Source organism: Sus scrofa, chromosome 9, assembly GCF_000003025.6.
Source record: "Sus scrofa isolate TJ Tabasco breed Duroc chromosome 9, Sscrofa11.1, whole genome shotgun sequence".
In the NCBI taxonomy this organism is placed as follows: Eukaryota; Metazoa; Chordata; class Mammalia; order Artiodactyla; family Suidae; genus Sus; species Sus scrofa.
In genome coordinates this window covers 12,853,944-12,873,621 of record NC_010451.4, presented here as the reverse complement: position 1 = coordinate 12,873,621, position 19,678 = coordinate 12,853,944, and the positions used below count along the sequence as shown (strand labels likewise).

The window sequence follows — 19,678 nt, the reverse complement described above, 5'->3', positions numbered from 1 at the left end:
TGCCCTGTGAGGTAGGTGCTAGACTCACTCCCTTTTTATAATCCCTCCAGGCCTGAGGCCTGGAGATGCAAGAGCTCGCAGTTGGAAGCATAGAGCCGGAGCTTGGTTCCTAACCAGTATGCTTCATTTTCTCTGGGTGTGAAATTAAGGGCTAGAGATAAGCGGTCTGAGATCTCTACCCAATGTAGAAATCTAAACGGCTCAGGGAAGATCATCTGTTTGGATACTTAAGTTGCTCTGGTTTTCTTTCTGCAGACCCTTTTTTCAAAAAGTGCTTTTCAATATATACAAATCGTTGACTTTTATTTCTGTGATAAAACTCTTTGGGGGTCTTGATTATAATATCAGTAGTATTGTTCTTTTGCTCGCCTCAGGTGGAGGAAAGTTCAGATCATACACCTGCCTTTTGGTAATGAAGGAGCTAGATTTCAGAGATGCAAAAAACCTAAAATTGGGTTCAAGCAATAGCCTTTGAATGCCTTATGCTTTACCATTAATGACCTTTGGCGTCTTTAATCTCTCTGGGTGTTGGTTTTCTTGGCTGTAAAGTGTAATGGTATTATCTGCCTCACAGGTTATTGTGCGGGTGAAATGAAACAATATAGGATAACTGAACAGAAGCTCAGTTAGTTTCTACCCTCACCTTCTTTTGTACTGAATCGTACTGTTAGGTAGATGAGCCTGGTGGTCAAGCTTATGCATTTTAAACCTCAGCTTCTTTCTGTCTCCGAGATAACATTCATACTGTATAAAACTCTTAATTACTTGTTTAGACCTTATCTGGTCTTTATTATTTCAATACTATTCTTTTCCCAACTAAAGCTTTCAAATGTTTCACATCTTCAAATATAAATGTTTATTATTTTGTTCATAAAAAGAGACAGGCCCCAAATGGAGTCCCTTGTACTTAGCGCAGATCACCAAACTGAGACTTAATACATAACTTAACTACAGTTTCAGCCTCTCCCAGGAGTGGAATCTTAAACCAGTGAGTCTCGAATTACCTGGTCCACACCAGTGAGGTGATCCGCCTGACCGACCCCTCTGGTGAGGGAAGGTGACCTTGTCTGAAACAACTTCCTTGTCCTGTCACCTTCGGCCTTTCATCGTTTTGTACAGCCCTTTGGATCCCTTTTCTCTGTGGTAGATGGGATCTGCCCCATTCATGAATCACTGCTGAGTGAAGCCAATTAAGAGCTTCAGAATTTTACTCACTCGAATTTCATTTTTTAGCAGTTGGAAGCTGCTTTCTCTCATATCGTAATCATAGTAAAATACCGTGGTAATCAGAGTGTTTTAAAGGTAGACAGGACCTTAAAAATCTTCAAGGCTGTGACCTCTGCTAGTGTTCGTCCACATTCTTGAGGAGCCACCCCAGGTGTTTTAAGAATTTTCTCACTTCCTGTTTCTACATGCCACATGCAAATAAAGTCTGTAATTAGTTCCACAATTTTTGTTCCATCTCTTCTGTAATCTGGCTGCCCTAGAATCAATATCACAATAATCAAACAAATACACGTTCTTTAGAAGACTTGTTTTAGAAGCAGATTTTTCCATCGATCAAAGCAAAGGCAAGAAGAATGCTACAGCTAGAAACCCTCTTCTGAATTTAGTTTCTTGGCATTTCTACCAGTGTTTGACACTGTTGTATAAGAAACGTAAAGACAGCTAAAGCTAGATGCTGGACTTTTAGCAATCAGCTCAGATCCTGCAGGTGTTTGTGGCAGGTGGTTTGATATGCCCTTCATCTCATGTTCTCCCTAAATCAACGTATACCCTGTCCCCATGCCTTGCAAACTGTAAGTTGATTCAGCTACCAAATATTTCAGTCACTCAAGACTGTGTTCCTGCCAGTATTCCTGAGAGTTCTTACTGATCAGAAGTTTTATACTAGATACTCCTGTCTTACTGATCTCACACTTGGTTGAAACTCATCTAGTTGCAATTCACCTTTGATTTTAGAAAGAGAAGTACTTAATCTTAACTGCCTAAAATACCTATACATGTAGTCATTGTTATTAATTGTTGGGAAATAGGTTTTAATCTTTATCCTTGAGAAGCTAAATGACTACCAGCTATGGTGCTTAAGTTTTGTGCTGCATTTTTTATATTTTACAAATCATTCAAGAACTGTGAACTTACTTTAATCAATATTACACAATTTAAGAATTTCCACCACCAAACGATATAATAAAAAAATTTATAGAGTCTTCCTCCTCTTCTTCCTTTCCTAAAATAATTTTATCCCAGGCTGGTGTGTTGGAATCTGAGTTTGAATCATGATTACCAATATCTAGCACTTTCTAATCTTGTGTGGATAGAACATGCATGGATGGGCTTCAGAGGCTGGTAGACTTTCAGCAAAATGACTCTGGACATCTTCCACTAGGTCTAAAGCAGAGAGCTAGAAGTTTTTCCTCACTCCAGTGCTTCAAGAGTGTGTTTTTATGCCTTCAAACAGTAAATCTTCATACAGTAAGCATCTGTCCCAGAGCAGCCACTAGAGATGCAGGTCCTGCCCTTAGAGCCTAGTCTAGTGGGGGTATCTTTTTGTAATACATCACACACAACTTTCACCACTACCCCCTCCTCCCCGGTGTATTGAATAATACGATTTTGGTAAGAAAAACAAGAGCATTATCATTAATATACTAAGACATAGAAGAGGAATATATTTAAAGGAAAATAGTATCGTTATTAGAAACTTTTCTGTAGCCTCAAGGACAATTTACTGTACATAGATACTTAAAAAATAAGGATCAAGTGACCAAAGCCCATGAACGCATGGTGGGATATGCTGCCGTCTGTCTGGGTGGTCCTGCGCAGAACACTTCACCTTCTCTGTGTCCTTCATCTGTCTGCAGAGTGAAAAGGCTGATCTGCCACAGTGATGCAATAACAAATGATTGCAGAATACTTTTGAAACATAAAATTTACATAACATCTGATTTTATGAAGCATGAGTAGGTAATGATTCTCTTTTTCAAAATCAGGTATCTGGACCTCCGTCGATTTGGATCTGTACCGCATGGAGGTTTTGGGATGGGATTTGAACGCTACCTGCAGTGCATCTTGGGAATTGACAATATCAAAGATGTAATCCCTTTTCCAAGATTTACTCATTCGTGTCTTTTATAGCTGGAAGATTGGTTAAGGAAAACCACACCAGCGGAGGTACTGCACATGAACACACACGGGAGAATGCATGTTTGAACTGCAGAAATGCAGGAGTTTTCAATATGTAATTGTCATGCTGGGAGATAGATGAAAAATACACATGATCAGGATTTTATTAGAAAGTTGAAGGCATTTCATGAAAAGATGAACTCGCTCAAGAAGAGGACTTATAGCAGATGGAATCTCAGATCTGCTGTATCAATTAAGAAGAAATGAACAAATTGAATTAGATGATATTAAAGGTCCTTTCAAACTCGAAGACAGAATGAAAGAGTGTATTTTACTTAGTCTTTAATCAGTAGGCCACTGCCCTGTGTGAACTTGGAGAAGCAACTAGTAGCTAAAAATAAAATGTTGGATCTTTTCTCACTTGCCATTTAACCTATCGTAAATTCCCATGTTATTCTCAGTGCTTTACTAAACATCACAGAAGAAAATATTCCTTTTGGGAGTCTTCATTGAGTTAATAAAGCTGCTGTTGTGAATTGAAATCTTTTTTCATCAGACTGCCTGAAAAAATTACATTTAATAACTGTTGGTCCTTAATTATAAAAACTGAGATATATTAATTATTTAAGCGAATCACTGGTATGTTACAGTTAGTTTATGTTAGATGTTTATAATGTTTCTGCTAAGCAATAAAAATATACTTTTGATGCCTATGAAAGAAAGAAACAGGTTTTTAAATTCCATTTGGCCTTTTCCCAGTGAAATTTGGAAGAAAGGTATTTTCAATCCAAGACATATATAGCTAAACCTAAAGGGTGAGTAATTCTGGAGTCAAAAAGTAACGGAGGGTATCGAAGTGAGAAGATCCCTGATCTGGGCGTTCGTGACCTGACAGCTCTGGCACCGCATGTGTGAGTTCAGATGAACCACTCACTCTCTCTGAACTCATGCGTCAGTTTCCTCACAGAGTTGATATAGTAGTTACATAACTCTGTGTGTGTGTGTTTCAGACTGTGAAATGCTGCCTAAATTTTGTTAAACTCTTTACCTTTAGTCTTCATTGAGGCACGGATCGATGGACTTAATGGCAAATTGTAAACTCAGTACAATTTATAATCCTATGTATTAAATGATTATAAGAAGACATAACATGCCTGCATATTCAATTTTCTGTCTCATTAGATAACTTTTCTTAGGTCATTTCCTAGTGAGTTTCTGTGTGCATTTTATTTTAACCTAATGCAAAATCAAACAGCTGGAAAGAGCTGCAGAACATAGAGGTGGAGTTCACAGAGAGCACTGGAGGTTGTCGAGTCAAACTTCTGCGCAAAGCAGAGGGTTCTGTGTATCTCGGCAGCCTCTCGGCAGCGAGCTCAGTGCCCCACAGAATAGCTCATTCCGTTTCTGCACCTAATTGGTAGCTTTTGCTGAGCCAAAATCTGCTACCCTGGAACTTTAATCCTTGAGCTTCGGTACCAAGTTTAGGACAGGATAAAAAGAACAATTATGGCTTTCATTAGGTTTGCTTCAACCATGAGTTTGAGAGGTAAATGCACTTGTTTAGTCAACAGATATTATTGGAACTTATTCCGTAAACCAAGAACTGTGCTAGTTACTAAATAAACTGTGGCAAAATGACCCTTGCCTTCATGAAATTTACAGTAGATTAGAGAAGATATACCCACAATAAGTAAGTAAATGTATAATTTGAAAATACGGCATGTGCTATAAAAATTGTATTAAGAATAGGGCAATCATAGATAAGCTTGCTAGAGGAGGCATCTCTGAAAAGATGAAATTTAGCCTGAGACTTGGAAGATAAAATAGAAACTCTTTTCAAACATTTGCAACATCAGTTAATTTGATTTGACATTCAAGTCTTGATACTGTATTTTGTGGAGCAAGAATCAAAAACATTCACAGGCCCCAAACCTGGATGCACTAATAGTTTCCAAGGCTATCAGGAATCATACTTACAGTGATTTTTTTTTTTTTTTTTTTTTTTTTAGGGAGTCTGATCTTTATATATTTACTTATTTTATATTGGAGTATAATTTGACTTACAGTGTTGCATTAGTTTCAGGCGCATGGCAAAGTGACTGAGTTATACATATATCCATTCTTTTTCAGATTCTTTTCCATATAGGTTATTACAGAATACTGAGTAGAGTTCCCTGTGCTGCACAGTAGGCCTGTAGTGATTATTGAGGAGCAAGATAGAATTGTGATGTTAGTTTAGCCATGGTAGCTGGGCATCAGAAAATAACAGTGTTAGAAAGAACACTGAAGAAAAGCAGCCCCAGGTTCTGGTCCCAGCGACGCTGCGCTGTGGAGCCTCAGGCAAGTGAACTCATCCTTGTGGCCTCCAGTTATTTCATCTGCAGAGCTATCTTATCATTTTGAAGTAGATGAACTCCAAGGATCTTTCTGTTTCTTAGTCTTCTCTGGATATGTGCTGGACATAGTCACTAATAATAATGGATTTAGAGTCGACCTTTAGATTTTAGTTTAGTACATACTAAGTCTCCAAAAACATAGAATGAGGTCAGATCACTGAAAGTTTAAGAATAGGAGTTCCCATCATGGCGCGGTGGAAACGAATCTGACTAGGAACCATGAGGTTGCAGGTTGCATCCCTGGCCTCGCTCAGTGGCTTAAGGATCTGGCATTGCCGTGGACTGTGGTGTGGGTCGCAGACACGGCTTGGATCTGGCGTTGCTGTGGCTCTGGTGTAGGCTGGGGACCACAGCTCCAATTAGACCCCTAGCCTGGGAACCTCCATATGCCACGGGTGTGGCCCTCAAAAGACCAAAAAAAAAAAAAAAAAAAAAAGGATAGACTTAAGTGTGTTCCGTGGTGTGTGTGTGTGTGTGTGTGTGTGAGTGACATGAGAGAAGGTCTTTCTCGAGGAGTCAAACATACACTCTTCCTTTTTGAGTCTCCAGCAGTGTATTTCCAAACTCCATACTTACTCATTCTTCTCTTTCACAGTTGATCACACAGTGAGTATCTGGTTGAAGCCAAACACTTGCCCCTTATAACAACCTCATAATTTCCATCTTTGGCTCAATACTTAGATTTTTACCAATAACTGAACGAAAACCAAACACTAATGTCAGACAAGGATGATGAAGATGACAAACCTAAACTGTTGCTTGCAGGCGGCAATCAACAGAAAAAAGTTTCAGATGTTGACTTAGCAGCTGACATCTGAATATCCAAAGAGCATAGAATTATACATACAAAGAGCATTGTATAATTCTATGCGTAATGAATGAAAGAATGGATTTAATTGTTGAGGATGGCCTATTCTGTAATACCCTAGGGCTTAATTTGTGAGTTAAAAGGCAATTTGAGGGTGTTAATTTTCACTTGAGTAACCAGTTTCCAACAAGGAAAAAATCAGATTCTGCTTTCCTAAGATTTCCAAACATTACCTCAAAATAGTAACCCAAGTAAGAGTGTTTTCTAAAACTTAGAAATGTTTTTTCCATCATTAATTCCCATTCTCATTTCAAATTTTGAAGTAGGTGGAGAAAAATAGTTACTTTCCATCTGGCTGTCCTCTTGCTGGGGGAAAGTTGTGCTGTCATGGGTTTTTTGTTTTTTTAAGTGGGGGGGGAGCATCTGACAAGAACTTAATTGTGTGAGTGATCCATTCCAGATCTAGACATAGCTCTTCCACCCTCTGACCCAGCCCAGAGACTCTTTAACTGTCCCAGAACAGCAGAGGAACTGTTTGACCTTTTGTCCCTCTGACACAAAATCTTCCAGAAGCATCTCTCTATGGTATTACATGTTCGTATTCCCTATAAATTGAATCTAGACATTCAAGCATGACTGAACAGGCATTGAAGATGCAGTTGGTGAGATGTACTAACTCTACCTGTCTTTAAATCTCTTACTTCAGGTAATTATGGATGACAGATTCTTATTTGGATTGGGTTGCTATTTATTCGTATATTTATTTTAGTAAGTGATGAGGCAAGGACATAAAAATGCAGAGTTGAAAGACAGATTGGCCTGGATTGAATTGATAAGAGATGTGTGGGGCTTTTTGGCTTCTGATCAATATTTGTATTCAGTCTGCAGTCTAAAGTATGTATAATAAAAAGAAAACAGGTGGGAGTGGTATCTGATTGTACTTCTTCCCAGTTTATATTCCAATTAAAAGACAGAAAAAGCATTAAGGAAAGAGTGGAAAGCAGCCTTAATCACCCTACCCTAAAATGATTTAGTAGGATTTCCATAAGACAGGTCTTTGTAGACCGTGGTCAACTCCCCTTCAGAAACTTAGACATCCCACGTTGCCAAGAGCTCTAGCTTCCGACCCGCTGAGACTCCAGCTGGCTCTTTTGCAGTTTGCTTTTTGGAATCCAGTGGATTTACAGCTCACATTAGGACACTGGTAGTTTCTGGGGACCTTTGTAAAGAAATCAGGAGTTTAGATGGCTCTTAAGCTGTCGTTGAGGCAGCTAATCATCGCATTAATACAGTCTGTGATCTGCACTAACATTCTGTTCAGAATTGTTAATAATGTAACTGTCATTCGGACATTACAGTTTCGAAATTTTTTTTTTAACAGGTCCAGTGTTGTAGACTTACTCTTTGTAGCTTCCTGTCCCCAACATTCATTTGGTTTAATGAAAGATTATTTTATTTGTTTTGAAGATGGGGTATTAGGAGTTCCTAACAATGAGGGAGCGTAAGACCACAAAGGTCACTGCGCTCAAGCCTCCAGAAAAAAATGAAAGCACGGAACTTTTTATAGTAGTCAAAGAATCTTGCATTTGAAGCCCCAGAGTTTACTTGACATATTGCAAAACACTTTGGGGGAGTTCCCGTCGTGGCGCAGTGGTTAACGAATCCGACTAGGAACCATGAGGTTGCGGGTTCGGTCCCTGCACTTGCTCAGTGGGTTAATGATCCGGCGTTGCCGTGAGCTGTGGTGTAGGTTGCAGACGCGGCTCGGATCACGCGTTGCTGTGGCTCTGGCATAGGCCGGTGGCTACAGCTCCGATTCACCCCCTAGCCAGGGAACCTCCATATGCCGCAGGAGCGGCCCAAGTAATAGCAACAACAACAAAAGACAAAAAAAAAAAAAAAAAGAAAACAAAACACTTTGGTCTCTGATTTCGTTGTTCTGTACAAGGAGAAGAAATTGAAGACTATGACGGAAAATGATGGTGGAGCCCAAATACATTGTGGTAAAGAGAAACATTGAAAATGGAATATAGAGTCCAGACCCAGCAGTGTACTTAGGCTCACTATGCAATTGTTTTGTTTTTGTTTTTGTAAGTCTGTGTTCATATTTGCCCTACTTTCCTCTTAGGATCATGCTAGAATATATACATAGGAAGATAGACTGAAAGAACTTTAAATGGGAATTATTAATATCCCCCCTAAAGTGATCAGCCTTTGATATTTCAGGGTGATACTCTGAGACTAGAAACGTGGTGGGTTCCTGTAGCAAAGGTTTTTGTTGTTGTTGTTTGTCTTTTTAGGGCCACACCTGTGGCATACGGAAGTTCCTAGGCTAGGGGTCGAATCGGAGCTGTAGCCACTGGCCTACGCCAGAGCCACAGCAATGCAGGATCCAAGCCGCATCTGCAACCTATACCACAGCTCACAGCAACGCCGGATCCTTAATCACTGAGCAAGGCCAGGGATCAAACCCGCAACCTCATGGTTCCTAGTTGGATTCGTTAACCACTGAGCCACAACGGGAACTCCAGCAAAAGTTTTTTTTTTTTTTTTTTTTTTTTTTCATGCTACAAATACACGTGCACACAGCTAAAACTACATTTTGCACAACCTGTCCTCTGCCATGTGTAGAACCTTCTCTGACGCTGGCTCAACAAGAACTGCTGGTTTGCTGTCTTCTAAGGATCCTAGATTTGAAAAATCTCTTAGAGATCGTATCCCTACCCTGTATGTGATGTATAAACTATTCTCTGTATGTTCCCCAGTTCCCAGTAATTTACCCCCTGAACCTTCAGTGAGTAAGTACCGTCTGCCTCGAGATAATTTTTTATCCTTGGAGAATTCTGATTGTGACCTGATAGTAACAAAGCCAGCCTCTGCATGGCATGCAATGTAATAAATTAGAAACAGCCACACTCTCTCTTCTCAGAATAGAATCTCTGTAGTTGCTCATTTCTAATAGTCTGCCTTTCCCTGAAGGGCTGCACCCCATGAGGTTATTCACCAGGCAGTGTATCCTCTACGTGGGTTCCTGTCTTGGTGGGGTATGTTCCCTTCACTGTCCACTCCGCTGCGACTGAGTACCCTGTGATGCCAGTCTTGATGGGAGGAGAGCTTCAAGTCTCCAGGGCCTCCTTCTATCTGTCTTCCTGTAGGCATAATACTGCTGAAAGATCTCAGCTACAGTTTCAGAATGTTCAGGGCAGTCCCAACCCCCTTCATTTGGGGATTGCAGAAAGGGACTTGGCTGATAGATAGATTTGTTGTTGAAGAACAAACAGTCCCTTCACTGGAGATTTCCACTGGTGGTACATTTTCTTTGCAGTGCTCCAAAACGCAGGAGCTGATGCTTATACAGAGAGTATGGTCTGGCCCGTGATCTCCTTAAATGCAATTTCCATCTACCACCTTCTGCATCACAGGGTTTTGCATCAGGAAACAGTTGGGACAGATTCCTACTGGGAAATGTGCTGGATATTTGGTGTCTTGGAAGGGGGGTTAAACCCAGAGAGAGAAAACTCTGGCTCACATCTGACACTCTTCTTACCAGCTGTGGAAACGAGCAAGTTACTTCATCTGAGTTTATAGATGCATCTACAACATGAGGGTAATATTTATCTTACAGAAGGTTGTGAGAAATAAGACTATGGGGAAGGGTTTCATAAACTGAAAACACTTCCAAATGTAAGGTCTCCTACAAGAATCCTTTTCAAAACTCAAAGTCTGTATGAACTAAGGTGTTTATTACATGTTGAATGAATTTTTTTTTTTTTTTGTCTTTTTGTCTTTTTGCCATTTCTTGGGCCTCTCCCACGGCATATGGAGTTTCCCAGGCTAGGGGTCTAATCAGGGCTGTAGCTGCCAGCTTACGCCAGAGCCACAGCAACGCGGGATCCGAGCTGCGTCTGTGACCTACACCACAGCTCATGGCAACACCGGATCCTTAACCCACTGAGCAAGGCCAGGGATCGAACCCGCAACCTCTGGTTCCTAGTTGGATTTGTTAACCACTGTGCCATGACGGGAACTCCTGAATGAAATATTGTATGGCCATCAAAAATCATAACAAGAATTAGTTCTCTTGCAGCTCAGGGGGTTAAGGATCCAACGTCACTGGTGTGGCTCAGGTTGCTGCCACAGCACAGGTTCGATTCCTGGCCAGGGCTCTTCCGCTTGCCACGGGCGTGGCCTATGTGTCGGGGGAGGGAAAGCCAGCCTACCAGGTGATCTTGCTTTGAAACTGTGCAGTATGGACCTTGCCACACCTCTCAACCTTTATCTCTTTTCCTCACTTTCTCTTCCACCACCTCTCCAATGCATTTTCTCCATGCATCTTTTCTCTCCCACTAGATTCCTCCTATGCCTGTATTACAGCAATGGCCAGGTCCTTCCCCTGCCTTTCCCCACCCTCTTCCCCCAACCAGCTAGGTCAGCTTTATTGAAAAAGCAAACCAACTTACATCTAGTTTGCTGATTTGTGTTCTTGTATCTGGTTCATGTTCCTCAGAAAACTTGGGAGTGAGCTCTTCATTGTTCATCAACCACAAAAATAATGTGGAAACTTTCGTGTCTTTATTTTGACTGGCGACAGCAAAAAAGTGAATGACCCAGTTGAAAAATGGGCAAAAGACCTGAATAGGCATTTTTCCAAGGAAGATGTACAGATGGGCAACAAGTACATGAAAAAATGCTCAACATCACTGGTTATGAGAGAAATGCAAATCAAAACTATAATGAGATACCACCTCAAACCAGTCAGAATGGCCATCATTAATAAGTTCACAAATAACAAATACTGGAGGGGGTGTGGAGTAAAGGGAACCCTCCTGCACTGTTGCATGGGAATGTAAGCTGGTACAACCACTATGGAGATCAGTATGGAGACACCTTAGAAATCTATACATAGAATTACCATATGACCCAGCAATCCCACTCTTGGGCATATATCCGGAAAAATTTTTCCTTAAAAAAGACACCTGTACCTGCATGTTCATTGCAGCACTATTCGCAATAGCCAAGACATGGAAACAACCTAAATGTCCATCAGCAGATGATTGGATTAGGAAGATGTGGTATATATACACAATGGAATACTACTCAGCCATCAAAAAGAACAAAATAATGCCATTTGCAGCAACATGGATGGAACTAGAAACTCATAATGAGTGAAGTCAGAAAGAGAAAGACAAATATCATGTTATCACTTATATCTGGAATCTAATATAAAGCACAAATGAACCTTTCCACAGAAAAGAAAATCATGGGCTTGCAGAATAGACGTGGATGCCGAGGGGGAGGGGGAGGGGTGGGGTGGTTGGGGAGTTTGGGGTTAATAGATACAAACTATTGCCTTTGGAATGGATTAGCAATGAGATCCTGCTGTGTAGCACTGGGAATTATGTCTAGTCACTTATGGTGGAGCACGACAATGTGCAAAAATAGAATGTGTGCATGTGTGTGTAACTGGGTCATGCTGTACAGTAGAAAAAAATTGTATTAAAACTATTAAAAAATAATAATATTTTGACTGGCATTTCACTCTTGATTAACTTTTTCCTGTTAGGTTTGCAGCCCTCCGCAGAGTCCTGTCCTCCCGACTGAGCTGGGGTGCACTCTGCGCCCTGACTCAGCACTGCTTGTCCCCACATGCTTGGGTGGCTCTCCCAGGCTACACATCTGTCACCTTTTAGTCCCCCAGAATCAAAATATTAACAACTCTAATCACACTTTCTGAGGCTATGAGGCTTTATTGTAAGACTGGTGACACTTCAGAATGCAGCCAGGGAGTTCCCGTCGTGGCACAGTGGTTAACGAATCCAACTAGGAACCATGAGGTTGCGGGTTCGATCGCTGCCCCTGCTCAGTGGGTTAAGGATCCAGCGTTGCCATGAGCTGTGGTGTAGGTCGCAGACGCGGCTCGGATCCCGCGTTGCTGTGGCTCTGGCATAGGCCGGTGGCTACAGCTCTGATTAGACCCCTCTCCTGGGAACCTCCATATGCCGCTGGAGTGGCCCAAGAAATGGCAAAAAGACAAAAAAAAAAAAAAAAAAAATGCAGCCAGGATTTCTACATTTTCACGTGGTTTTTTTTTGTTTTTTGTTTTTACAATTGTCACTTTATTATTATTTTTGCTTTTTGTACTTTTAGGGCCAGACCGCGTCATATATGGAGGTTCCTAGACTAGGGGTCCAGTTGGAGCTACAGCTGCCTGCCTATACCACAGCCACAGCATCACCGGATCCGAGCCACGTCTGCAACCTGCACCACAGCTCACGGCAACGCTGTATCCTTAACCCACTGAGTGAGGCCAGGGATCGAACCTGCAACCTCATGGTTCCTAGTCGGATTTGTTAACCACTGAGCCACAGTGGGAACTCCTTGCGTGTTTATATTACTTGCACCTCAAGACACCACGGGTTGGCCAGTGGCTTCCAGACTCCCTCCCTCCATTATGCTCCCTCAGATACATGTGCACATACTGTCATCTTATGCTGTCATTTGTCTCCTCTGCCAGAACATGAGCTCCATGAGACCGGGAGAGCACATTTATCTTTGTCGCTCCAGGGCCCTGGAGAGTATCTGGAACATAATGGGTACTCATTAAATAGCTCTTGAATGAATTAGGTATCCAAAAACAAAAAAAAGGTAAATGTGTCCATCAGACAGACAGGAACTATTCCTTAAAAAGTAATTCCCAAATTAGCCTTTCCCTCTTTTATGTCTTTAGGATATTTCATAAATTGGATTTTGAAACTAGCCCTTTCAAACCTACATCCAAGTCTGAAGCCATTGCCTGAACACAGAACAAAGTCAGGAATTAGAAGCAACTAATTCAGCCAGTAGTTTGTCGTCATCACCTGTTACTGAAGCTAAGTTTCTAGCTCCTTTGTCCGGCACTGCCGCTGGAGTCCAGTGACTTGGTAGACTTCTCAGGAACCTCTCCATGCTGTGCATCATTACATCACTGGCACTTTTGCCATGTGAATTGCACATAGTAGGTGCTCAGTTAATATTTGTAGAATGAATGTATTTGATGGAAGAAATTCAGAAGCAAGTCCCAAGATGAACTTGGAGTCAGATTTTCACAGTTAGTGGTTTTCTCCAACCTGCTCTCAATCTGTACATAAGTTTCTTGCCTCTGAATTGAAGGAGCCACTGCTTACAACATCTGATTCAACAAAGGTTAAATGATGCCTCCCCTACCTCTGTGAAGCACTCAAAGACAATAAAACCTGGAGTTCCCTGCCTGGCTTAGTGGTCACAAACTCCGACCACCCCAACCAGTATCCATAAGGAGGCAGTTTCGATTCCTGGCCTCACTGAGTGGGTTAAGGATTGCCACGAGCTGTGGTGTAGGCTGCAGGTGCAGCTCGGATCCTGCATGACTGTGGCTGTGGCACAGGCCAGCAGCTGCTGCTCTGTTTTGACCTCTGGCCTGGGAACTTTCATTTGCTGAGAGTGTGGCCCTCAAAGAAACAAAAAAGAAAAAGACTAGTAAGACCTAAGCCCTTACTGTTTGTCCCCATACCTTTGATTCCCCTCTCTGTGCTCCTACAATCCTTTGAACATGCTTCTATTATAACACTGCCCACAAACTACTGTAGACGTCTGCTTATCTATTTCTCTCCCTAGAAAGACCTCGAATTTCAGAAGACCCTGGTGCTATTCACCTTGGTAGTCCTATTGCTGAACCTGTGGTAGCAGGGTCTCAGAAAATCTTTGTTGAGAATTGAATAACAAGTACATAAATAACCATCTGTAAGTAACATGCATTTGAATATGAACGCGTTTTGTACTTGAAATATATGCCTTCTTAAGTGTTTTCTGAGTTTCAAATGATGCTGGCTGTGTCCTGAAAGAAATAAGATTGCTGTTCATTTCTCTATTAAATACCTTTCAGAGTTCCCCTGGTGGCCTAGTGGTTAAGGACTTGGCCTTGTCACTGCTGTGGCTCAAATTCAATCCCTGGCCCAGGAATTTCTGTATGGCATGGGTGCAGCCCAAAACAAACAAACAAACCAGGGAGTTCCCATCGTGGCGCAGTGGTTAACGAATCCGACTAGGAACCATGAGGTTGCGGGTTCGGTCCCTGCCCTTGCTCAGTGGGTTAACGATCCGGCGTTGCCGTGAGCTGTGGTGTAGGTCACAGACGCGGCTCGGATCCCGCGTTGCTGTGGCTCTGGCGTAGGCCAGTGGCTACAGCTCCGATTAGACCCCTAGCCTGGGAACCTCCATATGCCACGGGAGCAGCCCAAGAAATAGCAAAAAGACAAAAAAACAAACAAAAAAAACACCTTTCAAGGTACCTAGTTAGCTACGGAACCCATCTTCCCTCTGAGAATCCCCACCCCTGTCCCCCTGTCCTAGCCAGTGCATCCTCAGCAGACATACTGGGGACGTGAGCGTCCCTTGCTGGTAGGACTGGGGCTGGATGCCTGATCCCAAATGGGCCGGTCTCATTCCTCCCTTAGGCAGTCAGAGTTGAGAACACCAGAGAGTCTGGACTGGCTGCTTGAACGAGGAACACGCAAACTCAGGAGCTGTGAGACAGACGTGTACTGTAAGAGACAGAGAACGCAGTCTGCAGGGAGAGAGAAACGAAGGCCACATGCTCCGCGATGAAAAGCCATATGGCCTGTGGGAGAGACAGACACACGCACGAACCGGCTGCCGGGTTCTTGCTATATTTAGTCCTCGGGTGCAACGCTTCCTGAGGCCACATATTCAACGTTTTGTGTGTGTTCCCTGGGATATACCTCATTTTTTCCCCAGTAAATTCCCTATTGGGACTTAAGCATCTGCTTAGTGAGTGTCTGCTTCTGCGACTAAAAGAAGCCATGAGTACACAGACTTGTGGAAAAAATCCTCATGACTTTTTAAGTCTCATGACTTTTGTCACACCTATGTATTATTCCAGAGGAATTGTTGCTCAAAAAAATATGTACATGAGAAATCCCTGCTAAATAAGATGCAGTAGGAGGGTTGAGTGTCAACATGTTTGCTTTTCAAGTTTCTCGATACACTGAGTCACAAAAACAGTAAACAAATGCATGGAGGCTTATTTACTGAGGGGCTTGGACACATACCAGACCTTTTTTGAACCACAGAATCGGATTAAAGAGGGTTTTGAAGAACCAGCATCTTTGGCAGCTTCCCGAGACATCTATTTTTGAAGATGCTGCTTTCCAGAACTGTGTCAGGATGGCTTGTGTCGCGGGCCTTAGCTGCGTTCAGACTGGCCAAAACTGAAATCGAAGAGACTAAATAAAGCAGGTGTGCCCCGAGCAGCCCAGTCCCCGCTGCTGGGCCAGTGTGTGCTGTGACAGGCAGATGTCTCAGAGTCAGGGGAAGACTTGGCTCTTCAGAAACCGCCCTGAGAGCTGTGAGACTGATGACTGCTAACATGTCTCAAACCACTCTAGCAAAAGAAAACAGCAACAAATAAGCTTCCAGCTCTTTTCTCAGTGGACACTCTGGACCTTGGAGAAGTTTGCACGCAGTTGGACGGCTGCTCCTTTCTTTTTTTAGTTAATTGTGTTAAATGTGCCTCATAACTTCTCCTCCCGGTGGGGCTGTCATTTAGAAGGGGCTGGGGGGGGGAAGCTGTTTTAATTCTGGCTTTTGTTTCAGCCTCTAAATGTAATGCCACATGATTGTTGACCCAACAGTAATCCAGTTAAAAAACAGTCTTCAGAGTTACTGCATCATCGAAATTAACCCTGATTACATCAAATTATGTTGAAACAGACCACAGCTGTTTGCCCTGTTGAAGCAACTGCTTGAAAGCTCATCCAGAAGATACATCTGGGTGTCAGGAAGATCCATTTGGGGTTTCATTTTTGTTTCTCAACACAAACGGAGGAGAGAGACATTCTGTTCTGCCCTGAACGGCAGCCGAAAACCTCGTGATTCTCCAGAACCAAGACTTTTCTTAATTCCACAAGAGAAAAAACCTGAGACATTCTGTTTCGGTTTTCTGGAGGAAGGATGTGAGAAAGACATCCAAATCTGTTGAGTATTGCTCTTGTCAGCAAAAAGAAGTGGAACTGACAGTGGGGCAGTGGGATTTTCTGTGGAGGGCTGTATGCCCTGCTTTGCCCTGGCCTGGTTCCCACCAGCCCATGAGAATGGTTTTAAAGTTGCGGAAAGTTTTACAAACTGGTTGCTAAAAAATAACATTAAAGTTAAATTATAATTAAAGTGGAAAGCAACAGGAGGTATTGGAGATGTGGATCAGAATCCTCATACTTTGCTGGTGGTTGTGTAGCCACTGTAGGAAACAGTTAAAACAGTTCTGTAAAAAGTTAAACACAGAGTCATAGTGGGATCCAGCCATTCATTCACCTTCTAGGTCCACATCCAAGAGTATGAAAACACAAATTCACACAAAAACTTGTACCCGAATGTTCACAGCCACTTTATTCGTAAGAGGCAAAAAGTGGAAGCAACTGAAATGTCCATCCGCTGATGAAGGGGTAAATAAAATGTGGTGTGTGGATCTGATGGAGTATTTTTCATCCGTAGAGAGGAATGAGAGAGAACGGACACACGCTGCAGCATGGATGAACCTTGAAAACTTCTTGCAAATTATTGTGATTCTGGTTATATGAAATATCCAGAATTGGCCAACCCACAGAGACAGAAAGTAAATTAGTGGCTGCCAGGGAATGGGGTTGGGAGACTGAGGAGTGACTGCTAATGGACATGGGCTTTCTCTTTGGGGTGGTGAAAATGTTTTGAAATCAGATAGCAAAAGTAGTTGCACAACTCAGTGGGTATACTAAAAACCACTGAATTGTACCCTTTAAAAGGGTGACTTTCTGGTATGTGAATTTAATAATGCCATATAAACTTACAATTAAATGTTATCTTAAAGACAAAGAATAAATAACCAAAACTCCGTTACTACTTAGCTTAATTATGTCTATTACATCTTTTAGGATGGAAATACTAAAGGTGTATTACTTATGCATCTCTCTCTATTTTTTTTTTTTTTGCTTTTGCTTTTTAGGGCCACACCTGAGGCATATGGAGGTTTCCAGGCGAGGGGTCAAATCAGAGCTACAGCTGCCAGCAATACCAGATCCGAGCAGCGTCTGTGACCTACACCACATCATGCGGCAGCGCCGGATCCTTAACCCACAGGAGTGGGGCCAGGGATTGAACCTATGTCCTTATGGATACCAGGCAGGTTCGTTTCCACTGAGCCACAATGGGAACTCCCAGTCATGCATCTCTTAACTGTATTCAAAGACGTGAAGTTGTGGGGGGTTTTGTATTTGCTCCCCCCACACACAAAAAAAAAACCTGTCACATCCTACAAGTCAATGCTACTGCCACCACCACCAGAGAGCCAGATTTTAACCAGCACATCACTGGCCGTACGGCTCAGACAGTCATCTTATGTAACTCTGGTGGAATGAGAGAGTTAGATAATCTCCTGTGGCCTTTGGATCCCAGCAAAACAAAGCCTAGCAACTGCAGAGCCACTATGTGTGCACTCAGTGGAGAAGAAATAGTATTTCTAGTCAGCTGAAACCCACTTTGTGTCAGGGAACGTTATTCTTCCAGCCTCGCTAGAAATGTGTGTGGTACGAGAAGTTAAATGATTGAAACCTATAGGCTGTCAAAGCAAAGCCAGTTATCAGGTAAACCACAAACGATTTTAACTCTTAATCCCAGCGAGGAGGCTATCTGAGGCAGCTGTATGAGAGTGTCAGGGTTTGGACACCAAAGGTTGACGAATGAAACTTCATAGAATTACGTCCAGCTGCTCAGCCCTTCTCATCAGGCCATTCCCTATGGGTTTAAACACTTCATCGGCTTAGAGGTTCCATCACAACTACTGTTCACTGGTGTGGATGATCAAAGGGTTCTGGCTGACCCAGGCGTCCATCGCTCCCTCTTGGCATCCTTGAAGAGTTGGCTTTCTTTGTTCTCACAACAAACATTTCCTGAGCATCGTTTTGTGCCTGGCACCATGCTGGGAGGCTCGGGGAGTACAAAATGAGGATGACACAGTCCTGCCGGCAAGGATCCGACAGTTCCTTGAAAAACACTCGCGGTACAGTGCGTTCACCTAATTTATATAGGTGCAAGGTGAGTCTAAGGAAAGAATGAGCGACTGTGTTGGGGCTTGGGGCTGGTGCGTTTTAGGGAAAGGGGTCTTGATGTATGTGCAAGACCGAAATCAAGGCCAGCGTTCTCTTAGAAAGAAAAGGGTCATCATGCAAAGGAGGCTTTGGACTCCTAAGACACTTTCCCAGGGACCCTGGTGGTCTTTGTTCTTGGGAGAATATGATAACCGATTTTGCAGCATGATCTGTGACTACAGTGATGTCGCCACCCCCACCATTGTCAGCAGAATTATCTCAAGAGCCTAGCTGCCCCCAAACAAATAGCACAAGTTACAACGGAGAAACTGGGGAGCACTTGCTCAAACCTTTCTTTTTAAGGAAGTTTATTTCCAAAATGTCTCCCACTGGGCGTAGTATCAGGCAACCCCAGAGTGTTAGGAGCCTGAGACAGGGAGGAAACCCAATTAGGTCTCCAGCCACAGCCCGAGCCCACTTCCAGATCTCCATCCCATCCAGATGCCAAAAGTTGATTAGGTCCAAGTAATTTGATGGAGGGAATCAAATGGGCTAAAAGCACCCAGGGATTAAAAAGGCATCCTCGATGCCTGAGAGACAAGTGTCCTGAAAGTCACCAGCCGAGGTGGCCCAGCTGGTCATACTGACCTTGGTAAGCAGCACTCAGCTCTGAAATGAACCTGTCAACTCAATTGAAAGGGAGAAAAGGCAGAAGGGCTAGGACACAAACATCCATCCCCACCCCCAGTCTGATCACTGACGTCAGGCTTGGTGTGGGCGGTATTAATCACTCAGCCTGGTGTTCAGTTGAGGACAGCTCTCCTTGCAGCGCTTCCAACTCATTCCTGGGAGCGTTCCACCAGCCATGCACCTGCCACCAGCCACAAACCCTCAACTCCCAGACAGGCACGCAGGCAGGCTGCCGCTGACGACCCTCTAAGCCACAGGGCGGGCTCTGTGGGGGGAGGGGCAGGGCAAACCGTGGTGCCCAGGCTTTCCTCCCAGGTGTGCATTTCTCTAGTTTTGCAGTGCTCCCCCCGAAGAAACCCTCATACAACGGGCCATTTCCTGGGGATTTAACGAGAATGTAGAATTAATGGCCCAAAGAGCTCCTAGCATCCGGTCATTAATTCCCTCAGGAAATACCAGTGGTCTTTAATCAAAATTGCCTAAATTAGAGACTAGTGATGCATGTCCTTTGGGAGGGAGGGGAGAAAGCTGTCGTCCCAACTGGTTCCGATAGATGGCGCCGATCT

At 43.0% G+C, this 19,678-nt stretch overlaps 1 protein-coding gene across 5 annotated transcripts in view; it reads left to right on the top strand.

Moving 5' to 3' along the window:
• The window catches only part of NARS2 (asparaginyl-tRNA synthetase 2, mitochondrial (putative)), a 141,551-nt gene extending 137,276 nt beyond the window's left edge, over positions 1-4,275 (top strand). For 4 of the 5 annotated variants that reach the window (XR_002335551.1, XM_003129702.4, XM_021062568.1 and 1 more), the window contains one exon: positions 2,994-4,275. Coding sequence is in view for 4 of the 5 variants with exons in the window: in XM_003129702.4 (XP_003129750.1) it covers positions 2,994-3,138 (145 nt within the window). In the remaining variant the exon portion in view is untranslated. Of the gene's footprint in view, positions 1-954; positions 1,451-2,993 lie in introns of those variants that run through there. The other variant, XM_021062567.1, reaches the window with a different exon arrangement.